Source organism: Onychostruthus taczanowskii, unplaced genomic scaffold (genome assembly GCF_017590055.1).
Source record: "Onychostruthus taczanowskii isolate IOZ18803 unplaced genomic scaffold, ASM1759005v1 scaffold31, whole genome shotgun sequence".
In the NCBI taxonomy this organism is placed as follows: domain Eukaryota; kingdom Metazoa; phylum Chordata; class Aves; order Passeriformes; family Passeridae; genus Onychostruthus; species Onychostruthus taczanowskii.
The window spans coordinates 8788749-8809557 of NW_024500461.1; the positions used below are offsets into that span (position 1 = coordinate 8788749).

At 35.9% G+C, this 20809-nt stretch overlaps 1 protein-coding gene across 3 annotated transcripts in view; it reads right to left on the reverse strand.

Moving 5' to 3' along the window:
• NUP205 (nucleoporin 205) overlaps window positions 1–20809 on the reverse strand; it is a 60981-nt gene that overhangs the window by 15770 nt on the left and 24402 nt on the right. For all 3 annotated transcript variants that reach the window (XM_041409842.1, XM_041409841.1, XM_041409840.1), the window contains 19 exons: window positions 18951–19067; window positions 17632–17769; window positions 16422–16572; window positions 15448–15653; window positions 13834–14016; window positions 13117–13167; window positions 12317–12526; window positions 11424–11523; window positions 9775–9912; window positions 9346–9535; window positions 8547–8667; window positions 7963–8044; window positions 7366–7530; window positions 5176–5300; window positions 4157–4271; window positions 2976–3125; window positions 1931–2005; window positions 1028–1185; window positions 20–100 (listed from right to left, as the gene is read on the reverse strand). In XM_041409842.1, the coding sequence (XP_041265776.1) occupies window positions 20–100; window positions 1028–1185; window positions 1931–2005; window positions 2976–3125; window positions 4157–4271; window positions 5176–5300; window positions 7366–7530; window positions 7963–8044; window positions 8547–8667; window positions 9346–9535; window positions 9775–9912; window positions 11424–11523; window positions 12317–12526; window positions 13117–13167; window positions 13834–14016; window positions 15448–15653; window positions 16422–16572; window positions 17632–17769; window positions 18951–19067 (2556 nt within the window). The remainder of the gene's footprint in view (window positions 1–19; window positions 101–1027; window positions 1186–1930; window positions 2006–2975; window positions 3126–4156; window positions 4272–5175; window positions 5301–7365; window positions 7531–7962; window positions 8045–8546; window positions 8668–9345; window positions 9536–9774; window positions 9913–11423; window positions 11524–12316; window positions 12527–13116; window positions 13168–13833; window positions 14017–15447; window positions 15654–16421; window positions 16573–17631; window positions 17770–18950; window positions 19068–20809) is intronic.

Consider the following 20809-nt stretch of genomic DNA (forward strand, 5'->3'; position numbering starts at 1 on the left):
TAACTTTTTCTGTACTTACCTCCATAAGTAAAGGTCTCTGGCCTATTGCGGCCATTCCTTGAAGGGCATTGACTTCTGCAACCAGAACTCTGTGAACGTACTGAAATTAAAACTTAAATGATGATACAGTTTAACCTGGCATGTAGATAAACACCACAGCAATTCACTCCCTGCCCCAGTGGGGTAGGGGAGAGAACTGGGGGAAAAATAAAGTAAAATTTGCGGGTTGAGTTAACATTTAGACTAATACAAACAAGGGATGCACAAATGCAATTGCTCACTACCTGCCACCTGCTGCCCAGCCTGTTCCCGAGCAGCAGCCCACAGCCAGCTTTCCCTTTAGTTTATACAGTGAGCATGATATCACATGGTATGGACTTTGGGCAAGTTTTGGGTCAGCTGTCCGGGCTGTGTCTCCTCCCTGCTTCCTGTGCCCACAGCCTACTCACTGGTGGGTGGTTTGAGAAGCTGAGAAGTCCTTCACTAAGTAAATATTGCCTAGGAACAACTAAAGGATCAAAGTGTTTGGAACACTGCTCTCATCCTAAATCCAAACCACAATACTATAGCAGCTACTGTGAAGAAAATTAACAGTATTTGAGCCAAAACTAGGACAAGTGACAAAGGAGATGTATTTGTACCTCCTAAAGAATCTTAGGAGATGGCTACATAGCAACAGATGGACTGAGATTCGAACAAGTTTTACTCATTTTTTAGGGTCACAAATTCTTCAGGACAATTTATAACACACATGTCAAGTACTCATTACAATGTGATACAATTGTAAGTAAAGCCTCTAAGAACTACCACAGTACACAACAACATTGCACATATATTATATGATTGTGTACATATATGCAGTGCTAGGTAGTTGTGTACTGGCAACCAATAAATACATATGAAACATACACCTTTGATGTAAAAGCAAGTTTCAAAGTATTATTAACACACTGATTTCTTTTTTTTTTTTTTAATTATTAAGGTATAAAATAGCAGATGCAACTTGAAAACAAAGACCAGTGCTAACCTTGACGTTGCAGACCACTAGCCCACGTGCATTCTTGTGCTCACAATTAGTAATGACTTGCTCAATTTGAGCCCGGTCAAAAAAATCCAGTTGTAAAGGCTCTGGAATGTCCTGACTGAAGTCAATTGAATCCAGGATATTTAAGATCTTTCTGCGTACTGGAAATGCAAATCAATTCAAATTGTATTCATAAGTATCAAGGGGAAACCAAAAAATTAACAAGAAGAGCCTAATTTACCTTTGTAAATCTAAATCTTCAGCTTAATGTGTAAAGTTTCAAAAGAAAGCATCAAATCTTCAGGAAGTGCTATCAATCTATGTAACAGGTTTAAAAACATTTTCTAAGGCTTTAAATTCTTAAGATGTCTTATATTGTACAGTTCTCCTGCTACACATGCATGTCATCCAATATTTACAAACAGAAGACTAATTTTTTTCTCCTAAATGAAACCAGACTGGTTTTCAATTATAACCTCTGCAGTCTTTTGTTGAGAAACCATAAAAATTCTGAATTTATTTATTTATTTATGTGGGACTTACATTCTTTGCCACGAAAATACAAATATGTTCAGCCATAGCAACAGTCTCACTGCTTCTACTCTTAGCAATAAATTTGATAAGACTGCCACTCTCCCATTTCATCCCTGCACAGATACTTTAACTCACTCTTCAAACTGCCTTTCAAGTTCAATGTTTTTCACTCACTCCAACCATCTGTATCAAGGTTTTTTTCTTTGGTTGTTTTTATCCCCCCACACTAAATAAAATTGTTTAATGTACTGCTGCACTGTTTAGAACATCTATTACTTTCTTTTCCCAAGTGTCCTTTCTGGAGGTGGCCCTCCTGCCTGTTCAGGAGCAGACACACTTTACTGATAAACAATCAAGAGTCCTAATAGTTACCTTTGGAAGCAGTGTCAAAGTGGAGAAATCCACTGACAGATCGACTTTCATCTTCCATCCCTCCTTCACCATCAGCTGAAGGTAATAAAACATACTAAATAAATTACAAAAAACAAATCTAAGTGAAAAATATAACCTACTTTATTAATGGTGATAAACAGAGCACAGTGATAAACTGATAAACCTTTCACATTAAGGCCTTCTAATACAATACACCCTTGAGTTCTTAATCAAATGAAAAAAATACTTATCTGACAAAAGCTATCCAATTATTGTATGCAGATCAGAAAATATAAGAAATGCCTAAATAGACATCCCACTCTTCAGTATGAATAATGCAGTTGGATGGAACCATAAAATGAGTAGCATATCTGAACACAATTTCCCATATTCAGATCTTCACAAGGATGAAGAAAGTGTTCAGGCTGATAAAAGTAAGGGAAAACACCATACTGCAGTAGCCTGTTAAAATATCTTCCATTTATTCTACTTTCTTAATGTACAGAGTGTTATTGCCATCTGGTTTCATTTTTCCAATTTTACTTCTACTCTGTTCTAAAACTCTGAAATCTTGCCTTTTTATTTAACATTGAATTTTACACCACATTGGAATGAAATATCACTTTTGTGATGTTATAATGTTAAAAGCAAAATTGATGTGTAGCTACTATCTTCTGCAAGAGAGGGCTGACAGCTTGTGACAGAAATTAAGACTGAGAAACTTTGTCTTAAACTGTTTACCACGGAAGACCCTCCACTCTCTATTTTGTAACGATTCTGAGTGGCAGCTTAAAATAAATTATGCTACAATGTTATTTTTTTATTTATATTGTCCCTGCTACCTCATAAACAGTTTTTAATTTTTCTCTCAGCAATGAACAAAATGATGCCCTGATTTCTTTCACTCTGGAGTCTACAGCCACCATCATCTTTCTTCCCATACCACAAATGAACTGCCGCAAGCTTATGAAGGAAAGAATTCAAATGAAGTCTCTCATTCTCCATTTATTCCAGCCTATTTAGCCTCACCATAAGCTCCTCTTACCCAGGTATGGTTTCACAGGCATGTCATCGAGCAGCAGATGCAGCAGCCTCTGGGTGTGGGAGCGCTGGCGGTTCAGAGACGTCACTCGCATTTCGATAGCTGCAGTCTTCATTAGCCAAGACATTTGGTTGAGTGTTGAAATCTCGTGTTCTGGACAGGGATAAGGCAACAATTATAAAACTGAGCATAAATAATATTACCTATAACAAGGAAAGCATTTTTCACTTGAGAAAGCTTTTAGAAGATGTCATTACTTATTATTTGCTTACCAATTGTTTACAAGACAAAAAGACAGATCTGACAAAAGCCAATAAATGAACATGTGGTTATTCTGAAAACAAATCATACACATATATGCAATAAGCATATACACATATACAACAAAAATGGATCCAACCAACTGTTAGAACAGTCATTGTGAAGAATACAGTGCTTCATGAGCCAACAGGGTCAGTTACAACTTCAGTGAAAACAACCAGGCATTTATCCAAATGAACTGTGGCTTTAATCAAAATTGGTGAGACTGGAATATGGGTCTCTTAGAATCTTCCTATATTCAATCTTTCTATATTCACTTCTATATTCTATATTCATCTAATTTACATTAATTTCTAAGCTACATAGCAATCATCTAAAGCACTTGATACATGCTGGATATATGTACTTGAATGCTAAGTTTACCGTCATTGAACAAAAGACTGATGGTGAAGCATCTGATAAAGTACACTTATCCAGTGTTTCTTTACCTGAGAAATCTTGATTTGAAATATAAAATGTACCTAGTAGTTTGAAAGTACCTTTTCAAAGAAAGGGGTGACACGGGTGGTTACAACCATAAGCCTTATATTTCCTTGGTTCTTTACAACACACTTACTTTTCAATTTATTTTTTTTTCTGCAGCATGATCTAAGAAAACTACAATGATAACTGCAATACATATTAGGATGTGGTTCTGGAGACTTAGTGCATTCCAAAGCTAACATTTTTTTTCAGAAGTTCAGCCCTAATAAACTGAAGTTCTTAAGTAGGGAGAGTTCAATTTTTGCAGAATTAAACTATTAGCAGAGTCTGCAATAAATTCAGTTTAATAATGCTATCTCTGGTTCTTCTTTCACTCCTAAGGGGTCCAAAAATGCATTGAATTTTAAGCATGCACAATCTTATCAGGGCATAAAAATTACCTTTGATAGAAAATGGCAAGTACTGCAGCTGCGTGAATAAGAAATCCTGACTGGTCCTCAGATATCTCATAGTGGGACCTGAAGTGTCAGAGCATGCACACAACTGATAGATCACCTGACAACCAAAAACAGTAGATATCCATGTATGGAATTTATTTTAAAACAAATCAACCAACAATTCAAAAGAAGCATAATACTGTTCTACTGCTCAAACAATATTACCAGTATTTACAGTAAATTTTCCATCAGCTTTCTTCAAAGTTGAACATATTATTTGTACCAGATATTGAATTATGATATTAAAGGACTACCAGCATGTGGATGACCACAATGGCTGTTTGATCACAACATGACAATAGACGAGCCTGTTTGCTCAGCTCACTTAAAAATGAGTCTTTTTCTTTCTGCACATCCACCAAGACAGGAAATGTAATAAATTCTTCCTGCTTCTAAAGAATTGCCTTTTGCTTTTAATAATGCTTAAAATCCTTTCCAGAGCCCATGGATTTTCAACATGATACAAGTGTGTAAGCATCACCTACCTCACACATCTAACTCAGCTGTCTCCCCCACCTGACCCTCTCAGCCACACATATGTACATTCTCTCACATTTATTCTCTACAGAATAAAGCAGAGAATTTCACTGGCTTAGCTGGAATTTTAGGTCATTTGCTGTCATACTACACTTCCAAAATTTTAAAAAAACCCTAAAAATTGGCACATGTCACAGTGGACTTAGAGGCAGACCAAAAATATTTAGGTTACATTTTATAAGTATACCCTAATTCCAAGTTTCTGAGACGAGTGCAGATCCTTTCATTTCTGTGATACTGCAAGATACTTTTTAAACAGAAAAAGATAGAATAAAAAAAGTTCAATATATATAAAAACCTAACATATTCATTTTAAAAATGAAACTTATCAGAGTCCTCAACCATCTGTGTTCACCAACCAAGAAGTGGACAATTTTATTTAGAGTCTACTTTCAGTGTATGCTAACAGAAAATATGCTGAATACCTGGTAACAGAGCTCTGCAAGATGGGGAGACTCCCGAACTGCTGTAGGCCCACTCCTAGTTTCAGTACCCTTCTCCAGTATGTTCAAAATAGCATGAAGGCAAGTCCTTGGGCAACCCAAGACACCTGAAAACAGAAAAATAACTTGACATTCTTGATCTTACTTTCCTCCATAGCCAATATGGGTCAAGTACACACAAATACAGAACCTAAATTGGTCAAATACTTTGTGCTACACTATACTGCCCCACAGAGCTGCAGAAAAAAAATCTAGCAAAATTTTATCACCATTACTTAAAATCAAAGAAGGAACCATGTTTCAGCAAAAACCTAATGAAAATATTTATAGTTAGTCTGTAGGCTTTTGAGATGCTAGTGAATCAATTTGAATTCTTGCTTTTACACTTTTAAACCAAGAGCTATTTGACAATTTCAAAGAACAGCTTTAAAAAATTCCTGTCTTATTTGACAAATACAGCCATTATATGACTAATTCTCCTAAAGGCACGTGCAACCAAGGGGAACAGGGAATAGATTCCAATCTAATCAAGTCAAAATCCTTTTTGCATTCTTCCTTTAGCCAGTTAGTTCTTTAATCAATGCAAAAAGAGGTCCTGAAGCAGTAAAAGCATCAATAATCAGAGTTCTTACAAGGGAAAATAATCTCTGTTTGAACATGTATAATTTATGCTTTAGCAGGAAATTATTATCTGGAGGTAAACATCTTTATGGTCATTATTTCTTCACATTATTAACAAGAAAATTGAAAGACATGGGCAAGGTCTCTCACACCCTTGAGACAGATTTGCTCATCACTGACCTAACATATGATAGATACCCTGTAAAATTGTGTGGGTGCAGATCAGTTACCTGTATTGTGTAACTACAGATATTTCACAATATCTTAAGAAATAAAACTCAGGTCCTATCTACTCTTTATTTAGAACTATGAATAACTAAAAACTGCTGCTCCATAGCATCCAATACAAACCTGAAGATAATGAGAAATTTTCTTCTCAAAAAACTAAAATCAAATTATTGAATGTTGTTCAAACTTTTTAAAATAAAACATCCTTTAAAACAGTTGAGAAATAACCTTGTATTTCAGACTGGAAGGGACATCATGACATCTCAACATCTAACTACTGCTAGCTATGATATCAAACCATTGCTCATGGCTTTAGACAGCTGGGTCTTGAAAACCTCCAAACATGAAGACTGCATGACCTCTACAGCCAACCTGTTTCACTGTCTTCTGGTGAAGAAATTTCTCCTATATCCAAATTGAGCCTCTCTTGTTTTATTTTATGCCTACTGCCTCTCATCTTCCTGCCACACTCCTCTGAAGAGTCTGGTTTTATCCTGTCATTTACATCTTTGCAGGTGTTCAAAGATTTCTATCAGGTTCCCTCAAAGCCTCTCTGGTCCAGACTTCCCTCAGCTTCTCCTCACAGGCTGAGTAATCCAGCTCCCTGATCATCCCTGCTGGACTTGCTCAGTCTGGTTTGTAAAATACCAATTAGAAACTGAGGAAGCAAACAAGACACATAGTAACACACTATTACTCTGACCAATTCAACTTGAAAGCAGCAGGAGTGATATTTCTGAAGTTTGCATGGTCATATACATAAAATTAATATATTTATATAGTCCTAGCACTAGAATGAAATCCCACATGTCCTAAAAGGTTTTTTTCTACAACATTAAAAAACAAAAACTGGTTTTCTTTCCTATAAATAATTTTAAACAGAAGCTTGAGGAAGGACAGAACTATAGCCAAGAAGTAGAACCAGTTAAAAGCAACAATCTCTTTTGTAGGTTCACATGTTGTCATATGTAGATACAACTTGGATCATCAAACAAACTGCTCTGTACTAGGGACACAACTACACTGTATTAAATAGTAAATAAATTAACGTTTCACTTCTAAATTATCATTTTCCCCCACAATCCTAATTTCAAGTCTGTTCCAAAATCCAACTTAAACAAAGACTCATATCCTAAAGTTGTTTAAATGCTGCATTTGAGTATTAATGCATCTTTTCATGTAGCTTTTGAAGACTTGAACAAGGCCCACTGTTTTATTCTTAAATTGTAGAGGAACTGCTTTTCCCCATGAATTTCCCAGTAAATATTCTCAGTGTTGTTAACAGAACTGATTAAATGGCAGATCAACCTTTCCTCTTCATACCTGGATCTTGCAAATTTGTGGTGCTGACAGGTTTCTTTAGTTCAAATCCCAAGAGATACAGAGCTAGGCTGGGAGGACTGCACTCAAGAGAGGTGATAAGGAGATTCAGAATATGGATCCTTGTTTCATGATGGATTTGTGCCCGCTTCTTCTCTGGCTCCAGATCTTGATTAGAAAAAGGAAAGAAAAAGGAGAAAAAGCAGATATGGTGACTAATGAAGTACAAAAATCCACCTAATAGAGTAATCTTCAGTGTCTTCAAGTTATATACAAGAATGTTGAGGGATGAACTTATATTACTGCAAAGAGATACAAGAACAAAATTCCAAAATACTGTTAATACAGCTGTAAATATTATATCCAAAACAATGTTAAATACTCATCTTCTGAAAACAGACTAAGTTTGGAGTTTGCTCATCATACTGTGGACATGCTTTAACAAAACACAGGTGCTTTTCATTCTGTTAAAGGTCCAATTCCATGGAAAACAGAGGAAGATTGTTTCCTGACTTAAGAGCACTTTTTATGCTTCTTTCATTAATTTCATTCCATGCAAAAGACAACTGTTTAAGCCACTTTAAGAAGCCTTTTACATACCCTCATCTGGATTAATTAATTCTTCGGCATCTTCATTGTCTAAACATTCCACAAATCCAGCCATCAGCTTCTGGCTAACACTCTGTATTCAACAATGGATGGATGGAAATTAAGACAATTTTAAGAGTACTAAACCAAATACTTTTCATCATTTCCTTCCTGTAAGTTGACAGAACTTTTAGACAACAATATATAATCTACTTAATAAGTAAGAGTCAAGAGTCACAGCTGTTCTAAGAACAGGTTAGCAATTAGCCAGTGAATAGGGAAAAAAATCTACTGTTGTTACATATGCTGAATTATTCTCACAGACTGAAGTCTATAAAGTCCCAAAAAGATCTCCCTATCTCAAAGAACACTGCCCTTTTTCTTCTTGAAAACAATCATGATTTTGTATTTTTCAATTAATGAAGTAATTGTTTTCCCAACGCCACAGAAAAAGATGTTTTATATGTGGGTAGATATAAAAGAAAATATAGTTTTAATGTAGTTGACCTAGAAACCTATCCTTTTAAGAAACATTATGAAGCCCCAGTATTTCTCCATCAGTTTCTCTTTCCAGATTGAAAGAAGCAGATACTTACCTGATCATGTGTGAAATCACCAACTAATTTTATCTGGATGTTAGAGTTATCAGAAATGCAGCACAATATCTTGGCACTTTCAAAAGCTAGTTCAGGATTGTTGTTTCCATGGTAAAGATACCTTCAAAGACATAAGAATATGGCAACAAAATTGTTGAGAATTTACCTTTTTCAAGATAGCAATGCATGGATAAGAAATTAAACAACATTTAGAACTGAAACAATTACACATCAAATCACATGAGATAACATTAAAGCTTAAAATAAAATTCCATTCTCTATGAAACACTGAATGGACACTCCTCCATTGGGAGAGATGAGTAGGCTGAATAGGGATAATAATATTTCCTGGAATATTTTTTTTTTTAAATCTAATATCTACAATAAACACTGCTGCAGAAGCTAAAACAACTGCTTGTAGGCCTTTAATACAGTAAATAATGGACAATATTGCAAAACATGGCCAACAGCCAAAATCATTGAACCTTCCCACTCTGTGGCAACCAAAGTCTGGGGCAAAATGAAATTACATGCAAGGGAATCATTAAACATAAGTAGACAGGAAGAAATAATGAGGGGGGGAAATTCAGAAAGAAAAACTATAAATGCAGATCCCAATCTTGCACTAGACAATCACACATCCTACCACCTGTGATGACATCTCCCCTCACCAAAAAAAAAAATTCATTAGATGCTCTGTGTGAAGAGGAGCACTGGCTAGTGAAACCAATGAAAGAATCCAGGACCCAAACACTCCTGTGCCTCCAAAACTCCTCCCTTCTCAGTACTTTGCACATACCTAGCAATATTCACCACGTGATCGGCCTTTTTAGTGCGAGGATTGATTCCTTGAAGCAGCTGCTCCAGCGGTGTGACAATAAGGGAAAGGTGGCTCTCCCGCAGCAGATCCATAAAAATGTTCTCCTTCTGTAAGGTTAAGTTCAGAAGTGCAAGGCAATACTGTACAGCTTTCTCTAAATGCTTCTTCCCTGCAGTGCACAAAGAACATGAGAAATACAGAGGAGAAGAACAGACTACATTCACAAATGTCATTCATCAAGCCTTGCACCAAGAAAAAAAACCTGTCAGTTGTTTACCAGTAGCAAAACTTCCCCAAAATACAATTTTTAAATGCAAGAGATACAAGTTACAGATATGCAATGTTACCTTTAAATCCTACTTACTATACATTCTGACTTGACATGAAAAATGAATTCTAGGCACATACCAGGAAACGGAGCGTAAGTATCAAGCTGCTTAACCCCTTCTTCTAGCAAACTAAGACAAAGTTCCAGCATTGGGGACTCATTCAACAGATGATACATCAAATTGAATCCAGGTGGTTTATATGCTATTATTTCTTCTCCTAAAGACAGGAGGAACAAAAAAAAATATATATATAATCTCTAATAAAACCCTCTTCTATTACTCAAGTTAGCATAAGCTACAAAACGTAACAGCCCACATGGTTCTAAGCAACATCCTTTGTACAAAGTCTGCAGAGATTTTGTTTATATAGAAGCCATTGAAGAAATTTTAAAAGCTTGGGAATAGTTGTAAAGGCAATTAGCGTTACTTTCCAATATCTAATAGCACAATTTCAAATTTAACCCCAAAAAAGACCTTGGCAAAAAGAAACTGGAAAAAGTTTACATCTCCCCCCACCGCTGAAACCTGCATGAGGACCCTGAATGAGGGAAAAAGTATTTCCTGAAGTCAAAGAGAATGCCCATGATAAATTCCTATGACCGTTGTAATAATGTATGCAAAAAAGAAACTACTAGCCTAAAATTCAAAGACCATGATATGAAATAAAAGGAGAAGACAAATGCTTCTAATTTATCTAGGCTCTTCATGAAGAATGTAGATAAAAGCAGGAAAACAGTAAGAATCTTTTTTAACACACAAGTGAGAACAAGGGTACAAGGGTTTCTTTTGGCACCAGCTTTAAAAATGCTCTTCTTCCATTCATTCCATGTGTGCTACTGCACCACACACCAACAGAGAAGACATGCCACTGTGGAGCCACACACTCAATCTGCTTGAAAAATGCATCTACTCAAAACTAGATTAACCCACTTCTGCAACATATCATGTAACCCACAAATAATCACACAAGTTGAAAGATTAGCTGAGGACAGGAACAAGCTAACAAGTTTTCTGAGCTAGTTATGCTGCCAAGTAGTCTGACAAAGTATGAGGCACAGAGGCCTTCCAACTCTAAAGTTGTTTTCAATTAAAAAGTGGTTCTCACAGCACTGCTACAAGAAAATCCACAGGCATCAGGATGGAACTCATTATAAGAAACCTTGTTTCAAGAAAAAAAATCTAGAGCCCAAATAAGCCTTCGATTTCCTATAATGAGGTAAGTGTAATCTACTTTAGCCTTTTAAAGAATAGTTGTTCAGAATTAAATGACTTCAGGTTGCAATTCCACTGGTATTGTCTGCTTTCAATAATTCATGTATTAATAATGTTAATAGTAAAGGTTATCTCAAATACAATGCTGCCTTTAAATTAACCCTACAGATAGTGGTGATTTAGATATAGACCAATCAAGTCCAGAGGAACAAGCCAAAACCAAGGTGCTGTTCAAGTGTCAAATGTTGCTCTTCAACCACATCAGAAATGAAAGAGACAGAAGTTACCCTCCTAGCAGAGATAGAGAAGCAGAAAATAGTGCACATGAAGACTCACTGAGTCAGCAATGCAGGTCTCTATACCACCTGGAAAGTTTTTTACCATCTTCCTATTTTAAAGTCTTGGTCTAACTTTCCACCAGTTTATTTGCAATATCAAAGAGATCCCAAGATAGAGGGAAAACGGAGAAAAACAAGCTACAATTCTGTTTGTCAGTGAACAAATGAAGAAGTTAACCTTGTAACTCCACATATTGGTCCACGAAGTCTTCAAGCTGAGGTTCATAGTCCCGCAATAATTTGTAAAACACTTCCAGAACTACCTCAGCTACTTCCCACTGCAGACAATGAGAAAACAAATCATACACAGATTAAGGCTGATTCTGAAGGAACAAGGCCAAGATGACAAAGAACAAAAGACACAGTGCAGTGATACATTGGATCAGAATCATGGCTAGCATTTCAAAATAAGATAGTCATGCCAACAACAATCTACTTCATCATGTCAAATCATTTGAAAGCCCAAGCTTTCTTTCTGGAGTGAAAGGGGAACACTGAAACAGATTTATTACCTGCTTTAAGCTCTATTATACAATATACATATTAGGATATTGTATTACTGGATTTATTGCTTATTAGGATAAGCAACAAATAGTTTTTATTAGGTATACAGCTAAGAAGAGATCAAGACTAGCCAGCTTCCAGGATACAGTTTAGCATGTGCCTCCACCCAGAAGTATTTAATCCAGAAACAAAGCCAAAATTGGTTGGCTGAACCAAGTCTTCCTTGGTTCAGCAAGTCAGAAATACTTTCTGAGGTAACAGTGAGAAAAGGACAAATCTGACTTGTAGATTTGGGCATGTCATGTTCAGAAATCATTAGCCACGTAGTAGACTTGCAGAATCCTGTACAGCAAATTGAAATTCAGGAATAGAAACTTATTTTTTAAAAGATACTTTATACAGGCTCCTTTGAAGTATATCCTGACCCATGAATTGAAATATCACCTGTTTACAGAATCAAAACACTATCAAGTGCTATAGGTTACTTTTGCACAGCTTTCTCAAACAGATCTAAGCCACATCAACAACTATATCCTAAGAAAAAAAATATTTTCAAACAAAACTTACTTTTTCAGCAGCTCTCCGGTAAGCTCTGGTGCGGAATCGGAGAAACACAGAATCCCTGAGGAACTGGAGATAGGGATCAAAGCCTGGAGGGCGGAGACCTGCTCCCAGGTTAGCTGGGAATGAACTCTCCACTAGTGTGCTGATGAGTCGACAGAAGGCTCGGGTTAAGGGATATTCCTCACATCGGGACTCAATCTCATTCAATTCAACCTTCCCAGGAGGACAGCAAAAAGACGAGGAGACAAATCACAAATTTTGGAGGAGGAAGAAATGTGATAAATAGTATAATAGCATCATCTGTGGATTGCTTCACAGTGATTCAACTTAGCAGCATTTCTGTCTACAGTACAACACAAACAGAGCAAAAGCAGCAAAGCATCAGTACTGTTATTTCAGTTCAGAACACACACTCATTTCTTTCTGAGCTACTAGAAGATACGCCTCAACATTTACCTACTTTGTTTTTATTTACCACTATTGTTAGACGCACAGTGAGCTATACCAAGATGGAACAAAAGTGAGTCCAATTTAAGAAACTCTTAGTAAGAAGTGCTCATGAGGAATTTGAGGGTCTAGATGATGTTCTGTTACTAGTATGAAGCTGAACTAGATGCAAAAATGGATAAAATCTTCCAGAAATTAAAAGCAGGCTTGAAAGTAAATTATAAAGCAGTGAAACAACAGGGTCTATTAGAAAAGTTTTCCCATGGACACATGAAGGAGAGGCAGCCTCTGCAAGTGCTTCCCAAATGCATATGCAGATGATCAGAGAGGCTGCCAAAGTACAGAGAATCTCTTACCTCAATACCAATTGCTTGCCTCTGGCCTGGACTTCTCACAGTTTGTAATATCTTCAAAACAGAAAGAGAAATGAAAACAGACCAAAACATTTCACATCATCAAAGTGCATCTCCATGATTTTTATCAGGAGTAAAAAAAAAAAGAAATTTATCACATTTTAGATCTAAGAAGAGTTTTTTTTAAATCCTTCTAAAGGATAAAAAGACAAGATTTTTCTGTCTGAGAGGCTGGATTATGTTTGACACTTGTATGCTTCCAGCTTTGTGTTCTCCAAGATCTGCAAAACGTTTTCACATTAATGATTTTTATCTTATATTGGGTAGGGGAAAGACATTTCCTTCTTTATCTCTTACAATAGTATATTTTAAGAAATATCATAAATTAGGAAACAAAGGTGGTGAGATGTCATTATTGTCAGGGTCTCTTATTAGCAACTAAAGATAAGGCAGCAATTACAGTTCAAACAGGACTGTTAGGAAACCTGTATTGGTGTAAAATAAGCACAGCCAATGACATCTCTGAGGTGACACTGTCATTTCCAAAATAATTTCAAAGCATTAACTGCTCTGAAACGATTCATTAACTGCGAAAAAAAAATATATTCAACAATGGCACAAAGAACATTAAGGAGGAAATGCAATACTATTTTGAATATACTACTGGCAATTTCAACAAACTCGGATGTTACAGTCTAAGCTCTGAAAATCCTAAGATACCTGTGTATATTCCAGGGACTGCCAGAGTGAAGCAGCTATTTCAGGAGATCTTCCAAAAGCAGTAAGGGTTTCTAATAGCTCTGCTTTCAAAATAGGAGGAATGCTGCACTGCAGAAGTCCCAGGATGACCACTACTGGTGTCCACTGAGGGTGCTCACAAAGAGCCAGGCGAGCATTCTCACTCTACAGAATAAACAGAAAACAGAACTGCAGATTATTACTTTGAAGGTTTTTCATGTCTTACAACCTCTAATTTACGGTTCAGTACCAAAGACTCTGCTCCGTACTTTAAAGTACATAAGATATCAAAAGAACAGCAGACAATTCCAAAGCCAACCATTTTAGTTAAACAAGAAGCTGAGTATAAAAACTTACAAGTACTAAAATTGTGCCTATCCACACAGAAAAATCATTTGGATAATACAAGCTTCCTATAACAATCCGTTTTTTAGTAGACACGCATTCATGGAATTAGTCCTTCAGTACTTACACTCTCTCTAGCAGCTTCTTCAAGCATGGGTAGAGATACTTTTACTAGTATTTCTACTGCAAACATTCCATATATTCCTATCTCTATATATTTCTATGAACTCACACTTCATTTGGATGTTTTCTAAGAACTTGTATCAATTTGTTTTAGTCTAAGAACAGGATCATCACTCACATAAGCTAACTAGAGACTCTGAGATGAACCACTGGACAGGAACAAGCCTCTGGCCTCATCAAATGGTAGTTCCCTACATCCTTAAAACACATATATCTTCATCCCAGATTATCATTTGATGATGCCACGAAATATTAGTTTTAAAAGTTCCCTTTTCTCCATGCATATCCAATGCTGATATTACAGCTCAAACGGGATCACTCCATTATCAGTATCAGCAATGATGATTCTTACAAAATATATTTAGTTTCACTGATCTGTCTTGTGTTTGTGTCAGCAAAATCAAGTCTATCTCACTATATCACAAAACTTTTAGGCTGCAAAATCTGGAGGGTACTTAAGAGCAGAATTCTACACTATTCAGAATTACACAGACAATCCACAATACAAAATTCAAAATACAAAATTATGCACTGCAATTTTCTTCTCCTGGAATTCTCTTCCAGTCAATCAATTCAAATCATTTTACACCCGTGGTTAGGGGACATTTTAAACCATAACCCTGGAGGCAAGTTCCACAGCTGATCAGATTCCTTGCCAAATTTCTACCACTTCCTTTTGAATTCAGCTATTACTTTTGCTTTTTCAAACTCATAAATAAAGGAATAGCGATAAATGGAAAATCCATAGGGATTTATTGTGAATATACCTCACTTGTGAAAGACATCTCCATTACCAGCATGAGAGTCAAGGAAGCAAGAAAATCAGCAATAGCAACAACACAGGAAAATGCATCATCTTTTTCTGCCTCACCTACGCCATCAGTGTTTGGTTCTTAGTTATTCCTTATGCTTCCCATACTTTTGGAGTTTACTAATAAAATGACAACTACTGGACAAATTTTCCTTACATACTTTTTTTGGTGAAGGAGAACTTCAGAGCTGAATGACGATGATTTGCAAGGGAAAAAAAAAAGTATTAACAAAGAAAACCAAATAAAAGTTACTCACCCAATTGACTATAACAGTGGTCAGCTGTAAAAATGCAATTAAGCCATCCTGCTCTTTCTGCGTGATGCCTCGGAGAGGCAGGTGACGGTACTGGACACTGTCTGCACTTGGCAAGTCTTTCCTTAAGTGCTCATGATAAAGCATCAAGGAGTGGAAGAAATGCTCCCAGGAGACAGGACTGCCACCTGCTCCTTGGATGTTTTCCGCTAGAAAAATGACAAACAGATGATAAGTTTTTCTTTCTACTCTTCCACAGGGTGAAAAGCAGGGTAGCTAAAACTAAAAGAAAAACTTTCTTATCTAAAGGAAAAAGTAAAGTTCAAAGGAAAGTCATTGTATACAAAACTAATCATTTATGTTTGGAGACTTTTGCTTGTTTATGGTTTTTTTGAGACAGAAAGGTGCTAATACAAAGAACTAGTATAAGTAAGTTCTATGTTTTATGAAATGGAATCTTTGCAGCATTATTTTTATCTTCAAAGTAGGGGTTTTTTTATAATTTGACCAATGCAAAATGAATGCAAAACACAGGACTGACCAGCATCTCTTACTTTGAGAAAGTGCTATTGTATTACATGTATCAAAAAATTCTAACTGAACAAAGTGCTTCTGAACAAGGCTCAGGAAAGTTAGCTGCATTTACAAAATATACAATGTCACTTTAAGACTTTATTTTTTTTTTTTTCATAATAAGCAACACTGACATTCTGCACTTCTTATGGTGCTAAGACATGGGATTTTTTTTTAAAAAGCATTATTTCAGTAGGTGAATTGCTCACTATGGTGCTCAGACATCTAACTACCTCATCTGTCAGGTTTTTTTCAGATTACAGTTTCAAGTAAAGACTTCCAATTTCACCTTTGTACTAATAATGAAATGTTAAAAGTATGAGGCCACAATTCATCTCAAATGAGTCTTTGCACTTTTCGAAAGAAAAGGAGTTGAGAAAGAGCTGAAGTGTCACTTCTCTTACCATGACTACTGCCATTGACTTTTAGCAAACTAAAGCAGTAATGAGCACACTGAGGCCCACTAGCCAGTCCCCGCAGCATTTTCAAGTATGGGATGTAAATTGTGGAAGGAAGTAGATCTCCCATTTGCCTAACAAACTTTGACAAGACAACCTAGAACAAATAAAGATCAGTGTTTAAAAAAAAAAAAAGGAAAATCTGAGTATTATAGGAAAACATTAAGAAGTAAAAGTCAGAAAACAAATTCTAATGTAATGAGGGTGGGGTAGACAAGTTCCTTTGTAGACTGGCCTATTCAGTCAGACATGTTTGAAAGAGGAACTGAACAAAATAACTCATGTGACTGCAGAATATACTAACTCTGCAATTCTGTATTTCTAGTAACAAAATTTACTTCAGCTCCTAAATATTCCACAGGAGTATTATTAGCACGTTTCACAGTGCAAGTTAAGCAAAGACTTCAGTGTGCTTGTCATATACCTGAACAGCGACTCACACACACAGTGCTTCCTTTCAGGGTCATTAGGCTCGCTTGCACCTGGCCCTAATTTAAGCTGCCAGTATTCTGGGTGGGTTTTGGAATGTGTCTGATTTGTCTCATACAAGGTTTTGCCTAGCACTGCACAATCCTTCAAGAAGCATTGAGGGCTGATAGCACCCAAGGTACCCAAAGAATTTTTGGAATGTCTGCTTTATCTGCTCAGATTATTTCTTAGTTCTAATTTTAAGTTCTATCTCTTATGGACTACAATTTTTAGGCGTCAAATAATTAAAATATTCTTTGGAATTTTTACCCCTAAAACACTATCAATTGCAGTTAATAAAATTTTGGGTTTTTTATGGTTAAGGAATCTAACTTCTCAGTTAAATGAAAAAGACATGTAGAAGTCATCAGACAAAAAACATAAGAACTATGAGAATCCACTTGGCAACTGTAACAAATCAAACCTAAACAACATGTTCACAGAGTTGTGTTAGTACTCTCTGGCCAAGTTTACTGACAACCATGAATGGCTGGCAGTAGCTCATTTTAGGTCCACCAACAACAACCATGCCGTGCAGAGTGGGACACATGCAAATCAGCCACTGAAAAAAGGTAAGGTCTTTTTAGAGGTTATCTGTAATAAGGATACCAAAAAAATTTATTGCTTGGGGGTTTTTTGTTACTTTGGTCTTAAGTTACTAGGAATTACTCAAGAAAATCAAGATAACCTGGCGCTGAGGGGGTCGCTGGTGAGCTACTCCAAGGTAGGAGCCCATGATGGTGGATGTCTGCAGGGGCTCCGACGGACACCAGTACTCGTGGGCAAGCTCCAGATTAAAGGGGTCCTTCCTATACAACTCAGCAATCTGTCAGAAAAAGGAAGATGTTAGAAAAGTATCAACTCCAGGAAGAAAAAAACAATTACTTCAAAAATAAGCACTGGTTCTAGATTAGCTAAACACATCTGAGAGGCAGAGCATTGCAAGGTTGGTGTTCCAGTTCTTAAAACTTCCTGAAAAATTACAGCTTCTAAATAACAGCATTAGAGCTAGTGACAGCCAGCAAAATTCAAAATGCACATATCAGTGAAAATTTAATAATTTTCTATTTAATTATTTTGAATTAAATCACTGCTAAAAAATCCAGTCATTTCTCTTTAAACAACCATATGCCAACCTTTATACATTAATTTTACAAGTTGGCTAACATCATAGTTAGAAACCTTATCTGCTATCTGAGCATACAAATTTCTCAGAGCAAAGATTTATTTCTTCATTTAAGTTTACTATAGCTATATGAACTGCTCAAGAAAGCATTTCACTACACATTTTCCTGATGTCTTATAACCTGAAGGAGCATCTTTGGATAAGACTAGTAATACAAGCTTTTAAATTACCAGAAAATATAAAACACCTCAGTTCAGTATGCAAATCTGTTTTTCAACATGGATTTTTCTAAAAGTGCAGTTAAGCAACTCTAATAGCTAATATTTAAACAAATATAAGTATTCTTATTTCCATTTTATTTGATTTTGATTTTATTTTATTATAAATATGACAAAAATCATTGTTTTAAATGTACACTTACGGTCAAAAGTCTACTAAAATAAGGGAATTTGTAATTCCATCAGCCTTGATGGAGTCACCTTACCAAGCCTACTCTACAACAAAAACAAAACAGTCTTCCCAAACTCTCATTACAAATATATCAACACATGAGCATTATTTAAACATTTCAATTATTTAGCAGAGTAATTGTCAACAGTGGGGTAAAAACCTCTAAAACCTTCAAACGTAAGAAACAGTGCAATATTTACTTACTAAAAAATAATAAAAACCATGACATTAACATCAGAAACCAAGGCAGTAAATTAACTCCTTTAGATGAAAAATTATAGAAAAGTGTCTCTACTTCAGGAAAAAAAAAAAAAATCCCAAAAGGGAAGAGATCCAGCACCATATGGTATCATTCAGGTACAAGTTTCAGATGACAAATGGAAGTCACAATCATTATCTGTCACAGTAATTTACAAGAAAATAAGGCTTACTAGAAGCATTAAATGCTCCAGATCCCTCCGAAGGGAAATAGGTGGATCGTTTCCCATCTGAATGCTCATGTGGATCATGCGAGCATCTTCGTCGGCACGGTTTCTCAGCTGTTTCACCTGCAGGATTTATGAAGTGGAAAAAGAAACAGTGGTCTATATTTAGCTAAGAATGAAACAGACCAGAAATAATAGAATTGTCTACATGGCCTATTAAAACTAAGAAAGCAAACGTACTTGCACGAACATGACAAGAATATTCGATTTTTTCTATTTTTCAATCCTCTCTCCCTCCCAAGAGCTTACACTCACAGTTACAGTCAATCACTTGCTTACTGCCAAAGCCCTCAGCGCAGAGCAAAAGCCCTGAATCTGTATCATGGGAGTTTTTCCTAACTGACTGCACCAGATACTTCGGTTTGGCTACAAAAGGTGGGCCCTTTTCCTCTTTTTAATTTAAGAGCTAGACAGCTTAGTTTCAAAGGATGCTAGACCATTACTCACCAGGAGTGAAAAGAAACATGTAATGCAAATACAAACATGAATGCAAAATATTGATTCCTATATATAGATCTGTGGATTGCACCCTTCTTCACTACTAAAAACTACTTCTACTTGCAGCTACTTTATGACTTGAAAAGGTCTGAACTGATGCAACTTTGGAGTTACTCTATCTCAGCCAGAAGAATTATCACATGTCAATAAATGCCACAGGAAAAACGAGAAGAGCAAGAAGAACAGCAGCAATTTTTTAAGAAAAAGAAGCCATTTAATCAGCATCCTAAACTTCTTTGTGTTGAAAACGCTAATTACTGAACAAAAACCAGCTGACATTTAGTTTTAAATTCAAAAAGCTTTTGACATGAGACCCCAACGGAGGCTTACAGAAAACAAATCATAATGAGATTAAAAGTATTGTTAAATATTAAGGAGACATTGAAGAACAAGAAACAGAAGCAAGCAACCAATTCAGCACATAAAAAATAAAACATGTTGACAGTCAATAGAGACTAGTTCATAGTCTACAATCTATCTGAATATGCAAAACTGAATGAGAAGCAAAATAATTGTGTCTCATTGGGAAAAATAGTTTAAAAATAGTAATAACAAGAAAAAATTATTAAAAACTAGAAATAACTGTGGAAAGGGTCAAAGCAAACTAGCTAAATTGGTATACTAACTGAACAAGAAAAAAACCTGTTGAAAAGTTAAACAACTAATTATTTGATAATTAATTATCAAGTTCTGAATGAAAATAATGGAGGTAACCAAAACATTTACCCAGATCATCACTGGCGAGTAGCACAAATGCTAAAACTATGCAAAAGAATTAATTAAAATGCTGATTTAGAGAGTTAGTAAAACTGAACAAAGGTTAAACAGATACACAAAGCAAAACAAAGATCCTGCAAAACAGACACTTCTTTTTACCTAAAATATTTTTGAGATTCAGTAGAAACAGCTGACATAAGCCAACCACTACCTAGCAGCAGTTAAGACAAAAAGTTGCCTTGTAAGGCTATACCTCAATTGCCTACTAACAATTTCCTGTGAAACAACTAGTACTGGCTTATATCAAAGTAGAATGCAAGTCAATGATCTGATTTTGTCTTATACCCTGTATAACAAAGTCCTGCTTGTAATGAACATCTCTCTTCATCTTCAGACATTAGCTACAACCAACTGAAAATCTGAGCCAAAACAGGAAAAAAAACAGAAAAACAAAACCCAAACTGAATGGAATTTCAGCATTCATTTAAATTTTAATAATGTAAAAAACCACTACTACCAGCATAAAAGCTTGTTTTGCAAATCTCACCACACTGAAGTGTTTTAAAAACCACATTCTCCATCAGTGTGGA